Source organism: Lissotriton vulgaris, chromosome 10 (genome assembly GCF_964263255.1).
Source record: "Lissotriton vulgaris chromosome 10, aLisVul1.2, whole genome shotgun sequence".
Classification (NCBI taxonomy): Eukaryota; Metazoa; Chordata; class Amphibia; order Caudata; family Salamandridae; genus Lissotriton; species Lissotriton vulgaris.
This window is the reverse complement of record NC_141698.1, coordinates 269,159,324-269,180,325: the sequence shown is the minus strand read 5'-3', so window position 1 is coordinate 269,180,325 and position 21,002 is coordinate 269,159,324. Positions and strand designations below refer to the sequence as shown.

At 49.2% G+C, this 21,002-nt stretch overlaps 1 protein-coding gene across 1 annotated transcript in view; it reads left to right on the top strand.

The window, feature by feature from the left end:
* Positions 1-21,002, top strand: part of ANAPC15 (anaphase promoting complex subunit 15) — a 100,844-nt gene that overhangs the window by 51,632 nt on the left and 28,210 nt on the right. Inside the window, exon 3 of the mRNA XM_086942417.1 lies at positions 17,397-17,456. Coding sequence (XP_086798543.1) covers positions 17,397-17,456 — 60 coding nt within the window. The remainder of the gene's footprint in view (positions 1-17,396; positions 17,457-21,002) is intronic.

Here is a 21,002-nt window from a genome sequence, read left to right as displayed (position 1 = left end):
GCCTGCGACTCGTGATGTTTCTGGCACAGCTTGCGTCTCTGTGTGCGCTGCTCAAGGCCGAGCATCTGGAAGGGTTTTCTCCTGACTGCGGGTTTCATCAGTGGGAGGAATCCACCCTGTGTGGTGGGTGACCTGCTTCTCCCAGCCATCCCAGAATGCCCCAGTGTGGAGTGACTGCCTCACGGTGCAGCATCCGCCCGGTCTTGCATCCCACAGCCAAACTAAACGGGACTGAATGTTGTCACTCGGTCGTCCTCGTGGTTTAGGTGTACACTATGTATTTATGAAGAGAACTGGCTCTTTTGTTGCTGGAAAAAAGCGCAATTAAAAAGGGGCGGGCGGACTCTGCCAACCAAACTTCGCTCTCTTCTTTCTCTGCAGGGCAGCAGTTCCCGCGTTCACTTAGACTCTAGTATTTTGATTTCTTGGGGGTGTTTCACGGAGCTCTGCGTTGGGCTTTGTGGCGCTCAGTTCATCCCATTGCAGCTGAGAACTTGCGATTTTTCCAAAGGAGCTGCAATAAAACGTAGCTGGTTTAAAGAAGTTATGGGGGAACTTCTCATCATCTCTGTCCACCTCCTACGTACACACACTGTTGGACAGGCTATCGGAATGTTTGATGGCCCCCATGACCGCTCCTCCCCCCCTTCTAGCAGGCATCTTTAAGTTGCAGGACGTGTCCCACCTCCCTAAATAGCTCGAGCTTGGATCCCGCGGCAAGGCTTCCTTCCAGCTGTACATTTCAGATATCCCCTCCAATGGGTTTCCGCTCTTGCACACGTGTACACAAACTCTCACACCCAGTCACAAAGATTTCCCCAAACTGTGACCCACTTTGACACAAATTATCTCACACATGACTCCCTCGGACACGAGCTGTGCCCCTCCCTCGCACACTCTGTCTCTCACATGCCCCCCCAGGTTCAGAGCCCCATCCCTGTGAGTGCGGGCCCCACCAGCCCTCGCCGCGGTGCCCGCTCCACTTCACGTGCGGTGACCCCAGTGACTGCCCCATCCCCGCTGACATCTTGAGTCTCTCTGCACCCGCGGTCCCTCCCATCAATAGCCTCCTGTGTCTGGCTGTCAGTGCTGCGGGTGCAGCGCTTCGAAAACTCCCACGTCACTTGGTGCCACTTAAAGTGCACCCAGCCCGCGATGTTGGGGTGCCGCCCGACCCTGTGCCGGGAGGAGCCTCTGATCGCACCTGAGTCTCATCACCGCCGGAGGACGCTAATAGTGTCTGCCTGTGTCTCACGGAGCGGAGGATTGAAATGTAGGTTACGGGAGCTTCAGGTCCCTGTTTATCCCGTTTGCTGCCTCAGCTGCAGGGCGCAGCGGGGAGAGGGGCAGGCAGAGGGGGCCTTTACTATTTTATTTACCCGGACTTCCTCTGGCCTGGATCCGAGAGCACGGTGTAGGAGAGTAGGGTCTGCAATCCTATGATCACCCAGATTTTTTGCTTTTGTTTCACTGGTTTACGACTTTCTCTGGCTGTGGGCCTGCTAATCAGACCCACAGCCTGGCTGTTCTCTTTCTAAATTACGATATGTACCCTAGGTGCATTTACCAATTGGTACTGGGCCACCTTATCAGACCCCGTCACACAGGGCATAGGTGTACCCAGGGCCGCCAGGGGCTGCAGCATGTATTATGCCACCCCTGGCTGGCCTCCTAAATTTGACACAACTGGCTGCATGACAGCTGGGGCGAAGTCGTGTAATCACACTTTGCTTTAGGTATAGTAGCTCTATATCTAACCATACAATGGACACCCGAGTTCCTATCAGTCACTTCTATGGCAGGCCTTAACAATCCTGAAGGCAGAGTGCGTGGGCTCGTGTGAGCTAGGTTCAGGCCCGAGCCGAGCCCGGTTGCAGCTTGCGGAATCAAGACCCAATAGCTGTTCCATGATAACGCGTACCATATCGGTAACTCCGGTGTCGCGCTATCAAGGCATGTCGAGTAAGGTGTCATACGAATCGGGGTGCTCCCCTCTCACCAATTCTGGCGATGAGGTTAGCATCCCACCCTTCTAGAGGGACACGACATGTACGTAATTGTGAACCCCGGTTAAAGTTAACTGAAGCCTCAGCTCCACAAAATGGATGCTGCCACCACAGACACGAGTCTGACCTCCTGCTGCTGGGAGTCCTTCCAGCGAGGAGCACTTGGACAAAGGGTTTCCTGTCGAGGGCGGTGTTCGCACCGTCCCAGACAGGGTTTGTGTATTCTGGGTAGGTAGGGCTTTGGCGAGAAGGTGACTGCGGAGTGGCACCCCGGTGCTCACTGCGCATCTGCCGGTTAGAACCAGTTCCAGGGGCGACAGCCCTGGCCTGGGGAAGCCCGGCAGGGGAGAGGGGTGTAACTACCCCCCTTCCTGGTCCCACCCTTAGGGCAGGACCTAGTCATGTACCCACCCCTTTCTTTAGAATAAAGACCGGAGCGGGGACCCTTCCAAATTAGATCATCTTTGATTCAAGAACTACTTTCTACGAAAGGACATTCAAGACTCTTCTCAAGATTTCTCCCTTGTGACTAAGGAGTAGTCACCCTGCATCAGCGGGCACCAACTAAGAACTCTGCGGTTTGCTGTAAGTCCTTCCTCAAGGAATCCGACGGCCCAGCTCGACGAGAACCGGCTTCCCTGGCACCTCTGACCTCTACCCACGTCATCAGCTCAGCTGTGATCTGTGGGTGCGACGAGACCTCGAGGGACCGGCCATCATCAGAACCTGCACGCTCTTAAAAACCAGCACGACCATCGAGGTAACTCTCTGGTGAGTGCTCTGGGGTTCGAGAAGCCCCGACCCTGAGCCGCTCCAGCACCGAAGTGCAGTCTCCCAGCATCTCCACGATCTGCGTGGGGCCCTTCTGCTCGCTGCTCAGCCTGTTGTCTGGTCACTAGCCGCTGGCTTGTGCCCTTCTGTGACGACATCCGAGAATCATCACTGCTGGTCTGGTTGCTCCAGACTGGCCCTTGCTTCCCTCTTTGCGAGAAGCACCCCGGACCCTCCTGGTCCACTCAAGACGCCATCTTAGGCCCACCACGTGGCCCTGAGATCTGCCAAGGCTTGTTGCCCCATCCTGGGCCCAGCGACGCCGACAGCATCATCCTTCGTGGGACAGCTCGCACCTCCACCGTGGTCGCCGACAACGCCTCCTGGTCCGTGAGACTGCAGAGCCTAGCGTCGCCCACTCACCTGGTCGAGGTGACGGCCAACCGGTGCCTTCCTGGTACCCTCTGACTACTGGCTAGTAGTACGAACTTGGTCCCCTCTGCTTTCAGGTTTCATCAATCTCCGATCCAGGCTTGGATCTCTACGAACTATTCAGCACTGGTCGCCGGCCAGCAACTCCTTTCTTCCGGCTCCTGGCTCGTCAGCGAAGACCCCGACGCCTGTAAGACTTGTGCAGCCGCAGCCCTCGTGGCTAGGTAACTCGGCATTTCGGTGCCTGCATAGCCTCCTTACTCTAGGGTCCCGAGTCCCTCGCTTCCGACTTGCCTTATCGGGTCCGCCCGAGACCTTAACCTTTCCGTGTCCTCGGACACTTGTTTTTATTGTGCACTTGAAGTATTTGCTAAAGAGATTTGGTTTGTGCTTAGTACCCTGTCCTCATAAAGAGTACAGGGCTGTTGTGATTCTTAATAAATATACTGTTTATTTTCATAACACTTGTGTGGTGTCCTTTCACTGGGTGTTCAAGGGGTACATGTGTGGTAAACAGCTGGCTTAACGCGCCCTCTCGAGTCTTTAGCCTTAGACTGCTCGTATCCACGCTACTAGGATAGCTGGTCTATAGGTTGACTTACAACCAAACACCATAAGGGACGTTGGAACGATACATAGCGGTCGCTAGAATAGCGAACGTTGCATATCGGGCCAACTTCTCACATTGGTGGCAGCGGTGGGATTTGAGCTTGCTGTTGTTTTACCACACGTATCCTAAGAATATCTTGTTGAAAGATCGCACAAGTACTGTTAGTACATATAACTAAAAGCTTAGAATACTCTGAGTTCTACTGAACCAGCTGTTGTAGCTCCTCAAGGCTTAGCACACCTTGGCTACAACTCTTAGCGAGGGTACAGTAGGTAAACACGTAGTGTAGGTAGGTGCATCACTTACACCACACTAGAAGCAGTATGTCGGACAAAGGAGGAAACTCTGGGTCTCCCCTTGTGTCAGTTGACCCTCCACAGGTCATCCCTTCAGGATATACTGTGCTGAGCTTCAAGGAGTTAAGACGACTGTGTCACTCCAGGAAGATTCAGCAGGGGTCTAACCCCACAACGTCCTTTCTGATTGGTCTCTTGGAGACTTATGATGCCAGAAGAGCTGAGAAACTTCGTAGCTCTTCTAATCCAGAAGGAGACATGCCTCCCCTCGAGGGAACCCGAGACGATCCTGACCTCATCCACCTCGCAACTGAGAACGAAGATGTGAAGGAGGATGAGGATGAGGATCTCTCTGGGGATGAGGCAGATAAGGGACAGGTAGAAGTCGTCAGACTAAGCAGGTCCAACTTAAGCAAACATGATAGCGGTACTGGGGGACCCCTGGGGCCACTATCAGGTCAGCTTAACATTGGGAATGGACGAGCCCGATCTCTGTCGAGAGACTCTGGCAGATCCCTTCAAACCAATGGCTCTCACAACTCTTCTCGAAGAGGGATGACGTCCCCTCAGAGGAGAGTGTACGAAGCTAAGGAAAGGGCAGCTAATCTGAGGATCGAAAGGGAAGAACTTGCCCTGGCCAAAGAGAGGCTTGCCTTTGCTAGAGAGCAACAGTTAAGTGGGGTAGTCCCCACTGGTGGCAGCAATGTACCTAGTAATAGGGAAAAGAGTTTCGATACGAAACACCTTGGTAAGATAGTGCCCCCCTTTAAACAAGGGGACGACATCCACAAATGGATTACTGCTTTGGAGAGGGCCTGCACTGTGCAAGGTGTACCCCAGAGTCAGTGGGCAGCTATCTTGTGGCTCTCCTTTGAAGGAAAAGGAAGAGACAAGCTCCTCACCACAAGGGTGGAGGATGCGAACAATTACCAAATCTTGAAAAGTACACTCGTTGAAGGGTTCGGCCTAACCACTGAGCAGTACAGGATGCTGTTCAGGGATACCCAGAAAACGCAGTCTCAAGATTGGTCTGATTTTGTCGATTGTGCCACTAAGGCTTTTGAGGGCTGGTTGCTGGGCAGTAAGGTTACTGATTACGAAGGATTGTATAATTTGATGATGAGAGAACAAATTTTAAACAATTGTCAGAACCAGTTGTTGCATCAGCATCTCGTCGACTCGGATCTGACCTCTCCCCAAGAATTGGGAAAGAAGGCAGACAGATGGGTTCGTACGAGAGTTAAACAGAACCAGGGCCAGAATCAAGGTGGTCAGAAGAAAGCAGACCAGAAGGGTAAAGATTCTAAGGGGGAACAAAATGACCAGAAGTCTTCGACAGGTCCCCAACAACCCAAAGAGGGTGGGGGTCAGGCTCCCCAAAAGAAGAAAGAAGGCCAATCCAAAAGATGGTGCCAGTACTGCAAAAGTAAATCTCACTGGTTTAGTGAGTGCACCAAGAAAGGAGGAGGGCAGACTCCTGCCACTGCAGCCCCTAAGGCACCTGTGCCCCCTAGTACAGTCAGCAGTGGTAGTGCGCCTCCCAAGGGTTTAGTAGGGTTAACCCTGGGTTCTGAGGGGCGTGACAACTTAGTTGGCACACTCACTCAGGCTGTCCTTGTCAGTACAGGGGACGCGGACGTATCCCCTGACGTAAGCCCCAATACTTTGGGCAAATACCGACAGACGCCTTTCATAAATGGAAAGATGGCTCAGGCCTATAGGGACACTTGTGCCAGCGTCACCATGGTGACGCCTAACTTTGTGGACCCTGGACAGATCATGCCAGGTACAGAATTCCTGGTGACCAATGCAAGCAATGTCACTACCAATCACAGTATGGCAATTGTAGCTTTCTCCTGGGGAGGGGTAACTGGCCAAAAGAAGGTTGTAGTTAGTCCAGACCTCCCAGTGGATTGTTTGTTGGGCAATGATTTGGAGTCGTCACAATGGTCAGAAGTGGAGCACCGGACTCACATGGAAATGTTAGGTTTGCCAGCACATGTGTTCGCTGTGACTAGGTCACAGGTCAGGAAATGCCCCACTGAACAGGTGCTGGATCCTGGAACAACGGACCAGACACCTCCCAAGAAAAAGAGCAGTAGGGTTAAGGCTGCGCCTTCCCCCTTGCCCCAGGTCGAGGATCAAGTCTCAGAGGAGGCTGACCTACAGGAATTGAGGGAAACTGAGCCTAGGGAATTCGAACTTGATCAAGTTGAATTCTTGGGTTCGGGGGGACCCTCAAGGGAAGACCTGGGGAAGGACCAGTTAGACTGCCCTTCTCTTGAACCCCTCAGACAGCAGGCTGCTGCTGAGGCTGCTGAGAACGCCACAGGTACCCACAAGGTATACTGGGAAGATGGACTCCTGTACACTGAATCAAGAGACCCCAAGCCTGGCATGACCAGGAGGCTGGTCGTACCCTTGTCTCAGCGTGGTTTCCTACTTACCTTGGCCCACGAGATTCCCTTAGCAGGTCACTTAGGCCAGACGAAAACGTGGGACAGGCTTGTCTCACACTTTCACTGGCCTCACATGAACGAAGATACCAAGGAGTTTTGCCGCTCCTGTGTCACTTGCCAAGCCAGTGGTAAGTCAGGTGGCACGACAAAGGCCCCCCTTATACCAATGCCTGTGGTGGGGGTGCCCTTTGAACGGGTGGGGATCGACATCGTCGGTCCCATGGAACCACCTACAGCATCAGGGCACAAGTTTATACTGGTGGTAGTGGATCATGCCACCAGGTATCCTGAAGCTATTCCCCTTAGGACCACTACAGCACCTGTTGTGGCAAGAGCCCTCGTTGGAGTGTTCTCCAGAGTGGGCTTCCCTAAGGAGGTCGTCTCCGACAGAGGTGCAAACTTTATGTCGAGCTACTTAACTGCTATGTGGAAGGAATGTGGTGTCAACTACAAGTTCACTACACCCTATCATCCACAATGCAATGGGCTTGTTGAGAGATTCAACAGGACCCTAAAAGGGATGATTCATGGACTACCGGAAAAGCTTCGGCGTAGATGGGACGTCCTGATCCCCTGCCTCTTGTTCGCCTACAGAGAAGTCCCGCAGAAGGGGGTTGGCTACAGCCCTTTTGAACTTTTGTACGGGCATCCTGTAAGGGGACCCCTGTGTTTGGTGAAGGAAGGATGGGAGAGACCTCTCAAAAAGCCTGCAGCCAACATAGTGGACTATGTGCTCGGCCTCCGCTCGCGGATGGCTGAATACATGGAAAGGGCATCTGAAAACCTTAAGGCCAGCCAAGAACTCCAAAAAGCTTGGCATGACCAAAAGGCTGTCTTGACTGGTTACCAGCCCGGACAGAAGGTGTGGGTGTTGGAGCCAGTGGCCCCAGCAGCACTCAAGGACAAATGGTCCGGGCCCTACACCATCCTGGAGAAAAAGGGAGAGGTCACCTACCTGGTCGACCTGGGAACTCCCCGGAGCCCCCACAGGGTGCTTCATGTCAACAGGCTAAAAGCGTATGTCGACAGGAAGGACATGAGTTTGCTCATGGCCCTAGATGAGGGACAGGAAGAGGAGAGTGACCCTCTCCCCGACCTGCTCACTCAGAATCCTGACGATGGCTCGGTAGATGGTGTTGTCTTTTGTGGCAGCCTCTCCGAACATCAACAGAGCGACTGTAAACAGGTTCTTCAGTCGTTCAGACATATGTTTTCTCTAACACCCAGTCAGATCGATTGGTGCACCCACGAGGTTGACACTGGTGACAGCTTGCCCGTCAAGAGTAAAATCTACAGGCAGCCTGATCACGTTAGAGACTGCATCAAGAGTGAAGTGCAGAAAATGTTGGAGCTGGGAGTCATTGAACCCTCGGATAGCCCTTGGGCTAGTCCCGTAGTTCTAGTGCCGAAACCTCACACCCAGGGTGGTAAGAGAGAGATGAGGTTTTGCGTAGACTACAGGGGTCTCAATGCAGTCACTAAGACTGACGCCCACCCAATACCAAGGGCAGACGAGCTTATCGATAGATTGGCTTCGGCCAACTACTTAAGTACGTTTGACCTGACAGCTGGGTATTGGCAAATCAGGTTAGCTGAGGACGCCAAGCCTAAAACCGCATTTTCAACCCCTGGTGGGCATTATCAGTTCGTGGTGATGCCCTTTGGTCTGAAAAATGCACCTGCCACCTTCCAACGGTTGGTGAATCAAGTCCTTACTGGGCTGGATGACTTCTGTGCGGCGTATCTTGACGATATTGCTGTCTTTAGCTCCACCTGGGAGGATCACCTGGTCCACCTGCGGAAGACGTTAGAGGCACTGCAAGCAGCAGGTCTCACTATCAAGGCCACCAAGTGCCAGATAGGGCAGACACAGGTTGTATACCTGGGCCACCTTGTAGGCGGAGGTCAGGTTCAGCCACTGGAGAGCAAGATACAGTCCATCAGGGACTGGGCTCCTCCAACCACCCAGACTCAGGTTCGAGCTTTCTTGGGCCTGACTGGTTACTATAGGAAGTTTGTCAGGAACTATGGTTCAATTGTGACACCATTAAACGAGCTGACAAGTAAGAAAATGCCAAAAAAAGTTCAGTGGACAGCGAGCTGTCAAAAAGCATTCGATGACCTAAAGCAGGCCATGTGCACGGCGCCTATCCTCAAGAGTCCGGACTACTCCAAACCATTCATTGTCCAAACAGATGCTTCTGAGTTGGGTGTGGGAGCTGTTCTTTCTCAACTGAATTTTGATGGTCAAGACCAGCCCATTGCTTTTATAAGCAGAAGGCTGACCCCTAGAGAGAAGAATTGGTCAGCTATTGAGAGGGAGGCCTTTGCTGTGGTTTGGGCCCTGAAGAAGCTGAGGCCATACTTGTTTGGCACTCACTTCAAAATTCAGACCGACCATAAGCCCCTCTTGTGGCTAAATCAGATGAAGGGTGAAAACCCCAAACTGCTTAGGTGGTCCATTTCCCTACAGGGGATGGACTTTACAGTGGAACATAGACCTGGTACTGATCATGGCAATGCCGATGGGCTCTCCAGATATTTCCACTTAGAACAAGAAGACTCACCTGGTCAAGGTTAGCTTATTGTTCCGACGTTTGGGGGGGGGTCATGTAGGAGAGTAGGGTCTGCAATCCTATGATCACCCAGATTTTTTGCTTTTGTTTCACTGGTTTACGACTTTCTCTGGCTGTGGGCCTGCTAATCAGACCCACAGCCTGGCTGTTCTCTTTCTAAATTACGATATGTACCCTAGGTGCATTTACCAATTGGTACTGGGCCACCTTATCAGACCCCGTCACACAGGGCATAGGTGTACCCAGGGCCGCCAGGGGCTGCAGCATGTATTATGCCACCCCTGGCTGGCCTCCTAAATTTGACACAACTGGCTGTATGACAGCTGGGGCGAAGTCGTGTAATCACACTTTGCTTTAGGTATAGTAGCTCTATATCTAACCATACAATGGACACCCGAGTTCCTATCAGTCACTCCTATGGCAGGCCTTAACAATCCTGAAGGCAGAGTGCGTGGGCTCGTGTGAGCTAGGTTCAGGCCCGAGCCGAGCCCGGTTGCAGCTTGCGGAATCAAGACCCAATAGCTGTTCCATGATAACGCGTACCATATCGGTAACTCCGGTGTCGCGCTATCAAGGCATGTCGAGTAAGGTGTCATACGAATCGGGGTGCTCCCCTCTCACCAATTCTGGCGATGAGGTTAGCATCCCACCCTTCTAGAGGGACACGACATGTACGTAACTGTGAACCCCGGTTAAAGTTAACTGAAGCCTCAGCTCCACAAAATGGATGCTGCCACCACAGACACGAGTCTGACCTCCTGCTGCTGGGAGTCCTTCCAGCGAGGAGCACTTGGACAAAGGGTTTCCTGTCGAGGGCGGTGTTCGCACCGTCCCAGACAGGGTTTGTGTATTCTGGGTAGGTAGGGCTTTGGCGAGAAGGTGACTGCGGAGTGGCACCCCGGTGCTCACTGCGCATCTGCCGGTTAGAACCAGTTCCAGGGGCGACAGCCCTGGCCTGGGGAAGCCCGGCAGGGGAGAGGGGTGTAACTACCCCCCTTCCTGGTCCCACCCTTAGGGCAGGACCTAGTCATGTACCCACCCCTTTCTTTAGAATAAAGACCGGAGCGGGGACCCTTCCAAATTAGATCATCTTTGATTCAAGAACTACTTTCTACGAAAGGACATTCAAGACTCTTCTCAAGATTTCTCCCTTGTGACTAAGGAGTAGTCACCCTGCATCAGCGGGCACCAACTAAGAACTCTGCGGTTTGCTGTAAGTCCTTCCTCAAGGAATCCGACGGCCCAGCTCGACGAGAACCGGCTTCCCTGGCACCTCTGATCTCTACCCACGTCATCAGCTCAGCTGTGATCTGTGGGTGCGACGAGACCTCGAGGGACCGGCCATCATCAGAACCTGCACGCTCTTAAAAACCAGCACGACCATCGAGGTAACTCTCTGGTGAGTGCTCTGGGGTCCGAGAAGCCCCGACCCTGAGCCGCTCCAGCACCGAAGTGCAGTCTCCCAGCATCTCCACGATCTGCGTGGGGCCCTTCTGCTCGCTGCTCAGCCTGTTGTCTGGTCACTAGCCGCTGGCTTGTGCCCTTCTGTGACGACATCCGAGAATCATCACTGCTGGTCTGGTTGCTCCAGACTGGCCCTTGCTTCCCTCTTTGCGAGAAGCACCCCGGACCCTCCTGGTCCACTCAAGACGCCATCTTAGGCCCACCACGTGGCCCTGAGATCTGCCAAGGCTTGTTGCCCCATCCTGGGCCCAGCGACGCCGACAGCATCATCCTTCGTGGGACAGCTCGCACCTCCACCGTGGTCGCCGACAACGCCTCCTGGTCCGTGAGACTGCAGAGCCTAGCGTCGCCCACTCACCTGGTCGAGGTGACGGCCAACCGGTGCCTTCCTGGTACCCTCTGACTACTGGCTAGTAGTACGAACTTGGTCCCCTCTGCTTTCAGGTTTCATCAATCTCCGATCCAGGCTTGGATCTCTACGAACTATTCAGCACTGGTCGCCGGCCAGCAACTCCTTTCTTCCGGCTCCTGGCTCGTCAGCGAAGACCCCGACGCCTGTAAGACTTGTGCAGCCGCAGCCCTCGTGGCTAGGTAACTCGGCATTTCGGTGCCTGCATAGCCTCCTTACTCTAGGGTCCCGAGTCCCTCGCTTCCGACTTGCCTTATCGGGTCCGCCCGAGACCTTAACCTTTCCGTGTCCTCGGACACTTGTTTTTATTGTGCACTTGAAGTATTTGCTAAAGAGATTTGGTTTGTGCTTAGTACCCTGTCCTCATAAAGAGTACAGGGCTGTTGTGATTCTTAATAAATATACTGTTTATTTTCATAACACTTGTGTGGTGTCCTTTCACTGGGTGTTCAAGGGGTACATGTGTGGTAAACAGCTGGCTTAACGCGCCCTCTCGAGTCTTTAGCCTTAGACTGCTCGTATCCACGCTACTAGGATAGCTGGTCTATAGGTTGACTTACAACCAAACACCATAAGGGACGTTGGAACGATACATAGCGGTCGCTAGAATAGCGAACGTTGCATATCGGGCCAACTTCTCACACACGGCACTTGGGAGGCTGCTGCCCCCGGCCAACAGCCCTTTTTACACCCCCCCTTTTATGCCCGTGAATGCAGCAGGTGAGGGGGACCCGGTGCCTTCTGCAGCCTGGGGTCAAAGGGCACGTGTTGCTTGCAGATGTGACCAGATCAGGATACTGTGGAACTGCCCTGTCGGTGGGCGTGAAGGACGGTGTGGCGAAGCCGAAATTCTACCCCCGGATATTAAGTATTTCTGCAGATGGAGCGGCAGCAGCAGGGCGGGTTGGAGCCCCCTGTTTACATGCTGGTGCTAAATTTATAATCTTTTTGTGTCTCTTCGCATCCCCAAGTGGCAGCAGGTCAGTGGAACTTTCTTAATAGTGAAATTAATGTTAATAAATCATTGAATGAAATCGTTTACGGTTCTGTCGCCAAGACTATGGGCCAAGTATAGTCCCCATTTTTTTTTCTTTTCCTTTCAATTGTTAACTCCACTGTTCTACAGCTTACTCCACTGCTGCCTTGATTTAGCATGTGCTGCTGCCGCCACAGCGCCACACATTAGACATCCTTTGCTACTGGTGAACTGGAACTTTAATGCTTTCAACTGCAAGTCCCACAATGCAACTGGCGTGAGCTATTCACACCTGATGTGGGGCGTCTCGGTATGTCTGGCAATGTAAATCCGGATTTAAAAAGCAACAGAGAAGTATACAGGAGCTTGTGAAGGAAACAACTTTCAACGTAGCCTAAGCAAAACTCTCTTCGCTACATCTATATATTACATTTTATTTTTATCCACAGAGCCTCACCATTTTGAGTACAGAGAAGCTGTAATTTATGGCGCCGCCGCACCGCTAGGGCTGCCCTGCCAGGATCCGAGATTTGCGTCCTTAAAGTTGGAGATTTATTTTTCAAATTTTGAGCCTTATTGCTGTGAAATGGTTTTCCAGCATAATTTCCATTACCCTCGCCTTAAAACAAATTCTGAACAATGTTGGATTCCATGTATGCTTGTTTGTGGTGGGCGTGCCTCTGCACTACATACTTGCACAATGCGGCGAGTTATTTATCTATGCACACTGAAAAAGTCTCCGATCACGCGCTCGGGTGTAGAGGGCACGTGTGGACGTGGTGGCGGGTCAGGTGGCACTGCAGAGTAAAAGAGGGTGTATGCAGTCTTGCTGTGATGTACCTGGGGAGACAGGGACCCTTGGAGTTGACGGGGTGCCTAGAGAGGAAGGGCAGCCCAAGGAGCAAGTTTTTGAAGGCATTACTGTAGGCCAGTGGTGGTCACACTTTTCATTGTCGTGCCCCCTTACGCGCCCCCTCCCCCCTCCCCCCTCCCCGCATTAAAAAAAAAAAACCCACAAATGATTGCAGGGCCCCCAACATTTTTCACAGTTAATCTATCACATTTACAATTTTTAAATATGTCTAGTCTTATTTAAACAGTACAGTTATGTTAAACCTTTAAATTAAAAAACGCAATCCAATACATGATTGCCAAACAAACTATTCTGGTCAGCTAGGCCTTACGAGGATGTACAGTCTGATTATTAGAAATGGGGCCGGGAGGATTGAAGCATATTTGGAGTTGACACATGCTCCCAGCCAGATATAAATAACACACTGTTTGTGATGGCCCATTACACAGTGGCTACTGCCTGCTCATTTGTTTTCAGTTTAAAACAAAGCACTGCTATTGGCATGATGCTGCTTTTAACCAGACTCTACAGCTCCCCATGTGGTCATTTAAGGCCCATTGCTAGCTCCAACCCCAGGCCATTTTGAAGACCTCTGCTCTAGGCTAAGACTCAGGAGAAGGAAGGAGGGTTCTGTGGTTTCCCCGAAGCACCGCAGAGAAGACCTTGTCTTGATTTGACTGACCCTGATTTGTAGTTTGTGAACTCACGCTGTGAGGTGGTCATTTCTCTCAGACAAGTGGGCTTTCAGGGTGGAGAGATTTTTTTTGTTTACTGGTCTGAGCTGTGGTCTGCTTTAGCTGTGAGGAAAGATCCCATCCTAGAGGTTGGAGGCGAGATGGTGGTGGGCAGGTGTAAGGCCTGTTCTCTGGAATCTAAAGTATTTAGAGGTTACTGGGCACCATCTCTGTATGTCTGTGTGTGCGCGTGGCTCTGTGTGTGCGCATGGCTCTGTCTAAGTGTGCGCGTGGCTCTGTCTAAGTGTGCGCGTGGCTCTGTGTGTGCGCGTGGCTCTGTGTGTGCGCGTGGCTCTGTGTGTGCGCGTGGCTCTGTGTGTGCGCGAGGCTCTGTGTGTGCGCGTGGCTCTGTGTGTGCGCGTGGCTCTGTGTGTGCGCGTGGCTCTGTGTGTGCGCGTGGCTCTGTGTGTGCGCGTGGCTGTGTGTGTGCGCGTGGCTGTGTGTGTGCGCGTGGCTGTGTGTGTGCGCGTGGCTGTGTGTGTGCGCGTGGCTGTGTGTGTGCGCGTGGCTGTGTGTGTGCGCGTGGCTGTGTGTGCGCGCGTGGCTCTGTCTGTGCGCGCGCGTGGCTCTGTCTGTGCGTGCGCGTGGCTCTGTCTGTGCGTGCGCGTGGCTCTGTCTGTGCGTGCGCGTGGCTCTGTCTGTGCGTGCGCGTGGCTCTGTCTGTGCGTGCGCGTGGCTCTGTCTGTGCGTGCGCGTGGCTCTGTCTGTGCGTGCGCGTGGCTCTGTGCGTGCGCGTGGCTCTGTCTGTGCGTGCGCGTGGCTCTGTCTGTGCGTGCGCGTGGCTCTGTCTGTGCGTGCGCGTGGCTCTGTCTGTGCATGCGCGTGGCTCTGTCTGTGCATGCGCGTGGCTCTGTCTGTGCATGCGCGTGGCTCTGTCTGTGCATGCGCGTGGCTCTGTCTGTGCATGCGCGTGGCTCTGTCTGTGCATGCGCGTGGCTCTGTCTGTGCATGCGCGTGGCTCTGTCTAAGTGTGCGCGTGGCTCTGTCTAAGTGTGCGCGTGGCTCTGTGTGTGCGTGCGCATGGCTCTGTCTGTGTGTGCGCATGGCTCTGTCTGTGTGTGCGCGTGGCTCTGTCTGTGCGTGCGCGTGGTTCTGTCGCTGCATGCGCGTGGCTCTGTCTGTGTGTGGCTCTGGGCGTGTGTGTGGCTCTGTGTGTAAGTGTGTAGCTCTGAATGTGTGTGTGGAACTCTGGGTATGTGTGTGTGCCTCACAGTGTGTGTGTGTGTGGCTCTGTGTGTAGCTCTAGATGTGTGTGTGAGGCTCAGAGTCTGAGTGTATGGCTCTGGGTGTGTGTGTGGGGCTCTCTGTGTGTGTGTGTGTGTGGCTCTGTGTGGGTGGCTCAAAATCTATGTGTGGGTAGCTTTGTGTGTGTGGCTCTGTGGGTGTAAATGCAATGAGTCATGCATTTGCAAGCTATTAATATATTGACATTGTAAATGACAATGACATTTATTTAACGATTAAGCAATTGGCAATGTAAATAATGCCATTTATTTAACGATTAAGCCATTAGCAATGCAAAGAACAATGCCATTTATTTATGATTAAAAATAAACAAAACAAAAAAAAGGCAATGCTATTGCAAATGTAAATAACAATGCCATTTATTTAACGATTAAGCTATTGCAAATGTAAATAACAATGCCATTTATTTAACGATTAAGCGATTAGCAATGCAAAGAACAATGCCATTTATTTATGATTAAAAATAAACAAAACAAAAAAAGGCAATGCTATTGCAAATGTAAATAACAATGCCATTTATTTAACGATTAAGTTATTGCAAATGTAAATAACAATGCCATTTATTTAACGATTAAGCGATTAGCAATGCAAAGAACAATGCCATTTATTTATCATAAAAAAACTAAAATAAAAGGCAATGCTATTGCAAATGTAAATCACAATGCCATTTATTTACCGATTAAGCTATTAGCAATGCAAACAACAATGCCATTTACTTATGATTAAAGAAAATTTTAAAAAAGCAATGCCAAAAGCTCTACCTTTAATAATGCAGAGACCATTGCATTGTAAATGCTTGTTACCCTGTGTTACCTTGACAGCAAACCACTGTGGGGAGATTTAGTCTATCACAGGGTGCTATTGGTGAACACATTTGTGTGCCACCTTTTTTTAGCCATTGTGAAGGCAGTCAGATGGCACACCCTGGCAGGGAAATGATTGAATGAACGTTAACTGTGCAGATGTTGTATACCGGTTGCTGTGTTAGATCAGAAAAACTTGCTAAAGCCCTAAGATCAGAATGAAAACAGGAAAAGGAAACAATAATGGTCTGATTTGTCTGTGTATTGCCAATTGCAGGCCATAGTTTATCTTCAGTGCTCACTGAATCATATGCGAATTTTGAGGAAGTTGGTAACTCTAGTGCTGTTTTAGAACTGCCTTCTCGCTCCCAAGGAAAAGGAGCACAGATCACACCTCTTTATGGAATGTGGTGCCATTCGTTATTTGGAGCACCAGAACACATGCAACAAGAGATCGGTCTTCACCACTACATTCGTACTGCATGAATGTGACGTTAGAAAACAGTCTGCCCTCAGAAGACCTGTGTAAACGTGCCCTACTTATTTCACTGACCACCTTTAGTCACGTATCCATATTTAAAAACTGTTAAGAATCTAGGAATTTGCCTCGTTTTTTTAAATGGAGCTCCAAGGTAAATGTTATTACAGGGAAGTCATGTGTTTCCTTATTTGATCATTTCAATTTCTTGTCAAAAATCTTTCAGCAGTGTTATTTCTGAAATGTTTTTACTTTTGGAATCTAGCTAACTAGCATTTTGACTTCTGGGCTATAAGGATCTACAAAACTGTTCCCCACTCCAGGTGCCCCTCCCCAATCGGGGAAATCCTTTATAGCATTAATTCGGCATGTTTTACTGTTTTGCAAGTTAGTTGTTATGTGCGCACCAATGGCACAGGCTGCGTAAACGTCTTAATTTTTAATCTGAGACGGTAGCAAAAACGTTTTCCATAAACCCAACTTTGTGAATAAACTATTCTCCAATTTACCAATACATCTTGCTCCAGAAAGTTCAAAATGCTATCCCAGCAACCAATTCCAGCTCTGAAAGAAAGAAAAAAACATTGTTTCCTCTATATATAAAAAAAAAAAACTTTACTGGCAGCCATTCTCGGCCAAATTCATGTTAATTTCTTTCCTACAGACATCTTTTAGTCCTAGCTCCCTGGTGTCTTAAAGAATCAACCGTATACTCCTGGTGGGTCATGAAGATCCTATATCATCTTGGCATTCCTCCCCTAAATATATAGGGTGCTTCGGCTCATTTTTCAAAGTTAAAGCGCTGAAGCTAGCAGCTATCTAACTATGGAGAAGACCTCCCTCCCTTATTTGCTGCCTTTCATAAAGGCTATCCAGGCCAACCGGTCTGACTTGCATTTCCACCATCTTTCTGCATTTGCTTTGCTCGCACCAGTGACCAGCCCTCAACTTGCCCAGAAACATTCAAAATTACATTAGTCGAAATAATGCTAATGTGTTTGTTTTCGTTGAAAAACAAGAATATTTGTGACCTAAAAACATGAAAAGATAAGAGGGGCTGCATTTTGTCAGATGAGCAACACATGAAAGAAATGGTGGAAGGAATACCTTGGTACAGAAAAAGAAATCGCCACATTAAAAAATGTTGAAAAAAAAGTTTACACCTGTGCGCTTTGAATTGTGTAATACCAATAGATCAAAAAGATAAGTGTTCATCACTCTTTATTTTCAGTTGTCCTATGGTTGTGTCTCTTAACCTACAGTTTTTCTTTTTTGCTTTGTTAGCTCCAGAGTATAGCTGAAAAAGACAATATTTTGGTACCAATAGGTAAACCTGCCTCAGAGGTAAGTTTAATCAATAATTAGTTTGTTTACATGAATGTGCATTTTACATGATTTGACTCGTGCTCTGGGAACTAGAATCTGAAATGAAAGTAGTGTACTCCTACTATTAAATATTTGAAGCTGATCCCCTTGTTAAAGATTGAAGAAGACTATACGATGTTATATCTTGTTATATTTACAATAAACGTATTTTTTTTTAAACTTACAAAAAAGATTGAAGAAGGTTGATCTTGTTTCTGAATTTGGTATTTTAGGCAAAAAACCTTCACATTTTAGAAATCGTTCATTTTTGTTAAGCGTTCGTTATTTTTGCTTTTTAGCTATTCATTCAGAATGTATTCTCTGTTGAATAACCTCTTTAACCAGGCAGCAGTTGTAAAACAGCGCCTCCTTGTGACATGATTAATACTCCATATCTAACAATATCAGCCAAACATTATAATAACTTCTTTGGCGTTTAAAAATACGTGTTCACATACATACAAGGGCTTCGCTCATCCCTCGTCATGCATGTATCTGTTGTAGCGTCATTCGCATTTTGCTTCTTCCACTACAGAATGTAGCAATGGGTCAGCCCCCTTAAGGCGTTAGCACACTTCACTGTGACTAAAGGCATTTTGCTTATGTACATGTGTATAACTTCCTAAAATGTCACTTCATTTCCTGAGCTATTAAGCCAATGTGCTTTCGTTTCATATTTTTTTCAATTTCTTTCTGTGACTGCTCGTTTTTTGCAAAAAATCTTGGTCTTATTTAGATAACGAAAATTGTACTTTGTATTACTTTTTCACATTTAATGATATTACATATCTGGACAACATGCCAAATATGTAATCACACTGCAGGCTTGTCGGACAGGACTTTGTGTGATTGCTATAGTTTGATGTACATTGACATAAAGCCATGTACCCAGGTTTCCTCGATTTAGTTTTGAGGTACGGGTTTTTATGGACCCGGCGGAGCCAGGGAGAACACCCAAAGACCTCGAGTCCTTCCTGTTTCAGACCACAGAAACACAGAGTCTTCTAGGTGATGTCAAAGATCGTATTTATTGGCTGCAACCAGTAACAGGTATCCTAGAAGTACAACCGCATGTATTTTCTCAGGAGACTGCTCGTTTTTACAGAACCAGCCTTCTCTTTTTATACTAAATAATAAGCTTCAGGCAAGAATTTCTTGTTTTACAGTTGGTCATACAAATATTTCTACTACAAAGAAAAAGCAGAGTCATGATGACAAGCCCACATTTCAGTTTGTCCAGTTCATGATAGATTACCTGGCAAGGCCCAGAACTTTCATCAGATATCAACGGACCCCTAATAAAATCGGGCACCTCCTCCTTGTAAAACAGGTCATAAAGAAGAAACAGGGACAGGTGTGTGTGAGATAAAACATAGCTTGTATGCAATGAACGGTTTATGACATGTTGTGCTTTGATACTAATCTCGTTCGGCCACTGGGAAAGGAACTGCCCGAACAGGTTTGGCTTGAGGCAGTGGAGTCAGCTCGCCCAGGTCACAGAGGAGTCAGCAGAGGTGTACGTGTCCTTTCAGATCGAATTCGGCCTTAGTCATTTGACTATGTAAGGGCAATCACAAAATGGATGCCGCTCACAAAATGGAACCCGAGGGTTCAAGACGAACACTACGATTTCAGGGTGATTTCGTCACTAGAACGTGACGCGAATGCTTATGTAAAGTATTTAAGCCATTTCCGGTCTGCTAGTACCAAAATCGTCATGGTACGATGATATTTATGACATGAGTACAGAGCTTCGGTACCACACAATAGCAGGGTCCAGAATTTTCAGTACCACAGACCCTCCTTTTGCCCTTATATAGGCAATAACCCATACTCATGCTAGTCTGAGTCTAGGTCTATATTTATGAAGTCATTGAGATGTTGCTGTAACATCATCCTATTACTTAGTTCATCTCTTGATACAGGTTTCCTTACACATGATGTAGCACAGAGGCCACATATTGCAGGAGCACACTGCACACACAGACAGAACAGGAAAAGGATGGCTAAGATCATCCCAATGACTATCAGAATCTTCTATCCCCAGGCAGATATCAGTTCCCAGAACCACCCCATTAAGGACCAGTCTCCTTCATCCACGTGAATGGACTCAGAGATCTTATGCAGTTTGGAGATGGCCTGGTATACTGTTGGAGCGTTTTCTGGGATGAAAATGCAGCAACTTGATTGGATCACTTTACATACCCCACCTCGGTCTGCAAGTATGACGTCTAGGGCAACCCTGTTCTGAAGAGTCATAAGGTGGTCCGACTGGAGCTCCGCAGTCAAGTTACTAAGGGCACCGGTCGTTTCAGTCACGGTGGATTCAACTACCCTCGTCAATTGGCGAATGTTCCTGCTGTTCACCATAGGCCCCCAAAACGGCAGAAAACCTTTTGCGAAATCCCCAAACTCCTGTTCCGCAGTGTCGTCTTCACTCACAACACCCCTAACTGTCCTTGTCCTATGGTAATCTGCCGCGGCCGTATAGGTGGGTGGCAACAGGAACGAGATAAAACATGTGCCCGAAAAGTCAGGGGGCAGCCATGTATATGCTCTATCATGGCAGATGAAGTATGTGCCCTTAGCTGCTAAGAATGAAGGGGAGGTCTGGGACGAGAAGACATATGTTTCGGTACAGACACTCTTTCCTAACTGAGCTCTGGGGAGGATTTCTTTGCTCGCTGGTTCTCACTCAAGGAAACTCCATATTTTGTTATATTCCATCTAACGTAAGCTTGCAAATCATCCCTAGGAATCGATCTGTATGAGTCAATTGTTCTGCTCATATTCGCAATTCCTACTACTAACGCTTTGTTTCTGGAATTCCTTCCCATGGTACGTGGGGGATATGGTTGGATGGCAAACATGAACACTGTTTGAAATGCCCACAAAGAGCCATGGTAGCTGAATGGCAAGACAAAATATGGGATAACTTTATCTGTCGTGTGTGGCATAAGTCCACACATCCAACAATTTGTCGTGTTCATTACAAACTGGTGTTGGTGTAGGAGCTGAACGAACGAGTTATTTATAAATTCTAATCTCCTATGGGACTCATGTTCGGGCAGGGGGTGAAAAGAGTGCGAAGAAACAGTAGGAGGAGGTATGGGCTGTGTAGTGGGTGCAAATGAAACTTGAAAGGTGTATAAAACCTATCCTGTTAAAAATATCATGACACCAAGCAGCATGAAAATACAACATATCAACGATCTCTTCTTTAACATTAAGGTACACATTTTATCTTTAAAGTTCATTCGTTTGGCAGGTCTCTCAATCTCAGAAAACTCCATCCTCTCTAATTTGCTGCCCGCGGTGGGAGGTTGTTCCTGCTGAAGAGTGCTTCTGTCAGTCCAGGGTAACTCCCTTGAACCAACCAGAACTGTCGACCTAACCGTCTCTAGCTGCACTCCAAAGACTGTGGCAACCGCGACCCTAGCAGCAGAACCGGATGGCGGTTCGAAAAACAAAAATGAGCAAGTGTCTTGGATGAGAGAGCTGCACAATAAAAAGTAAAAAGAAATT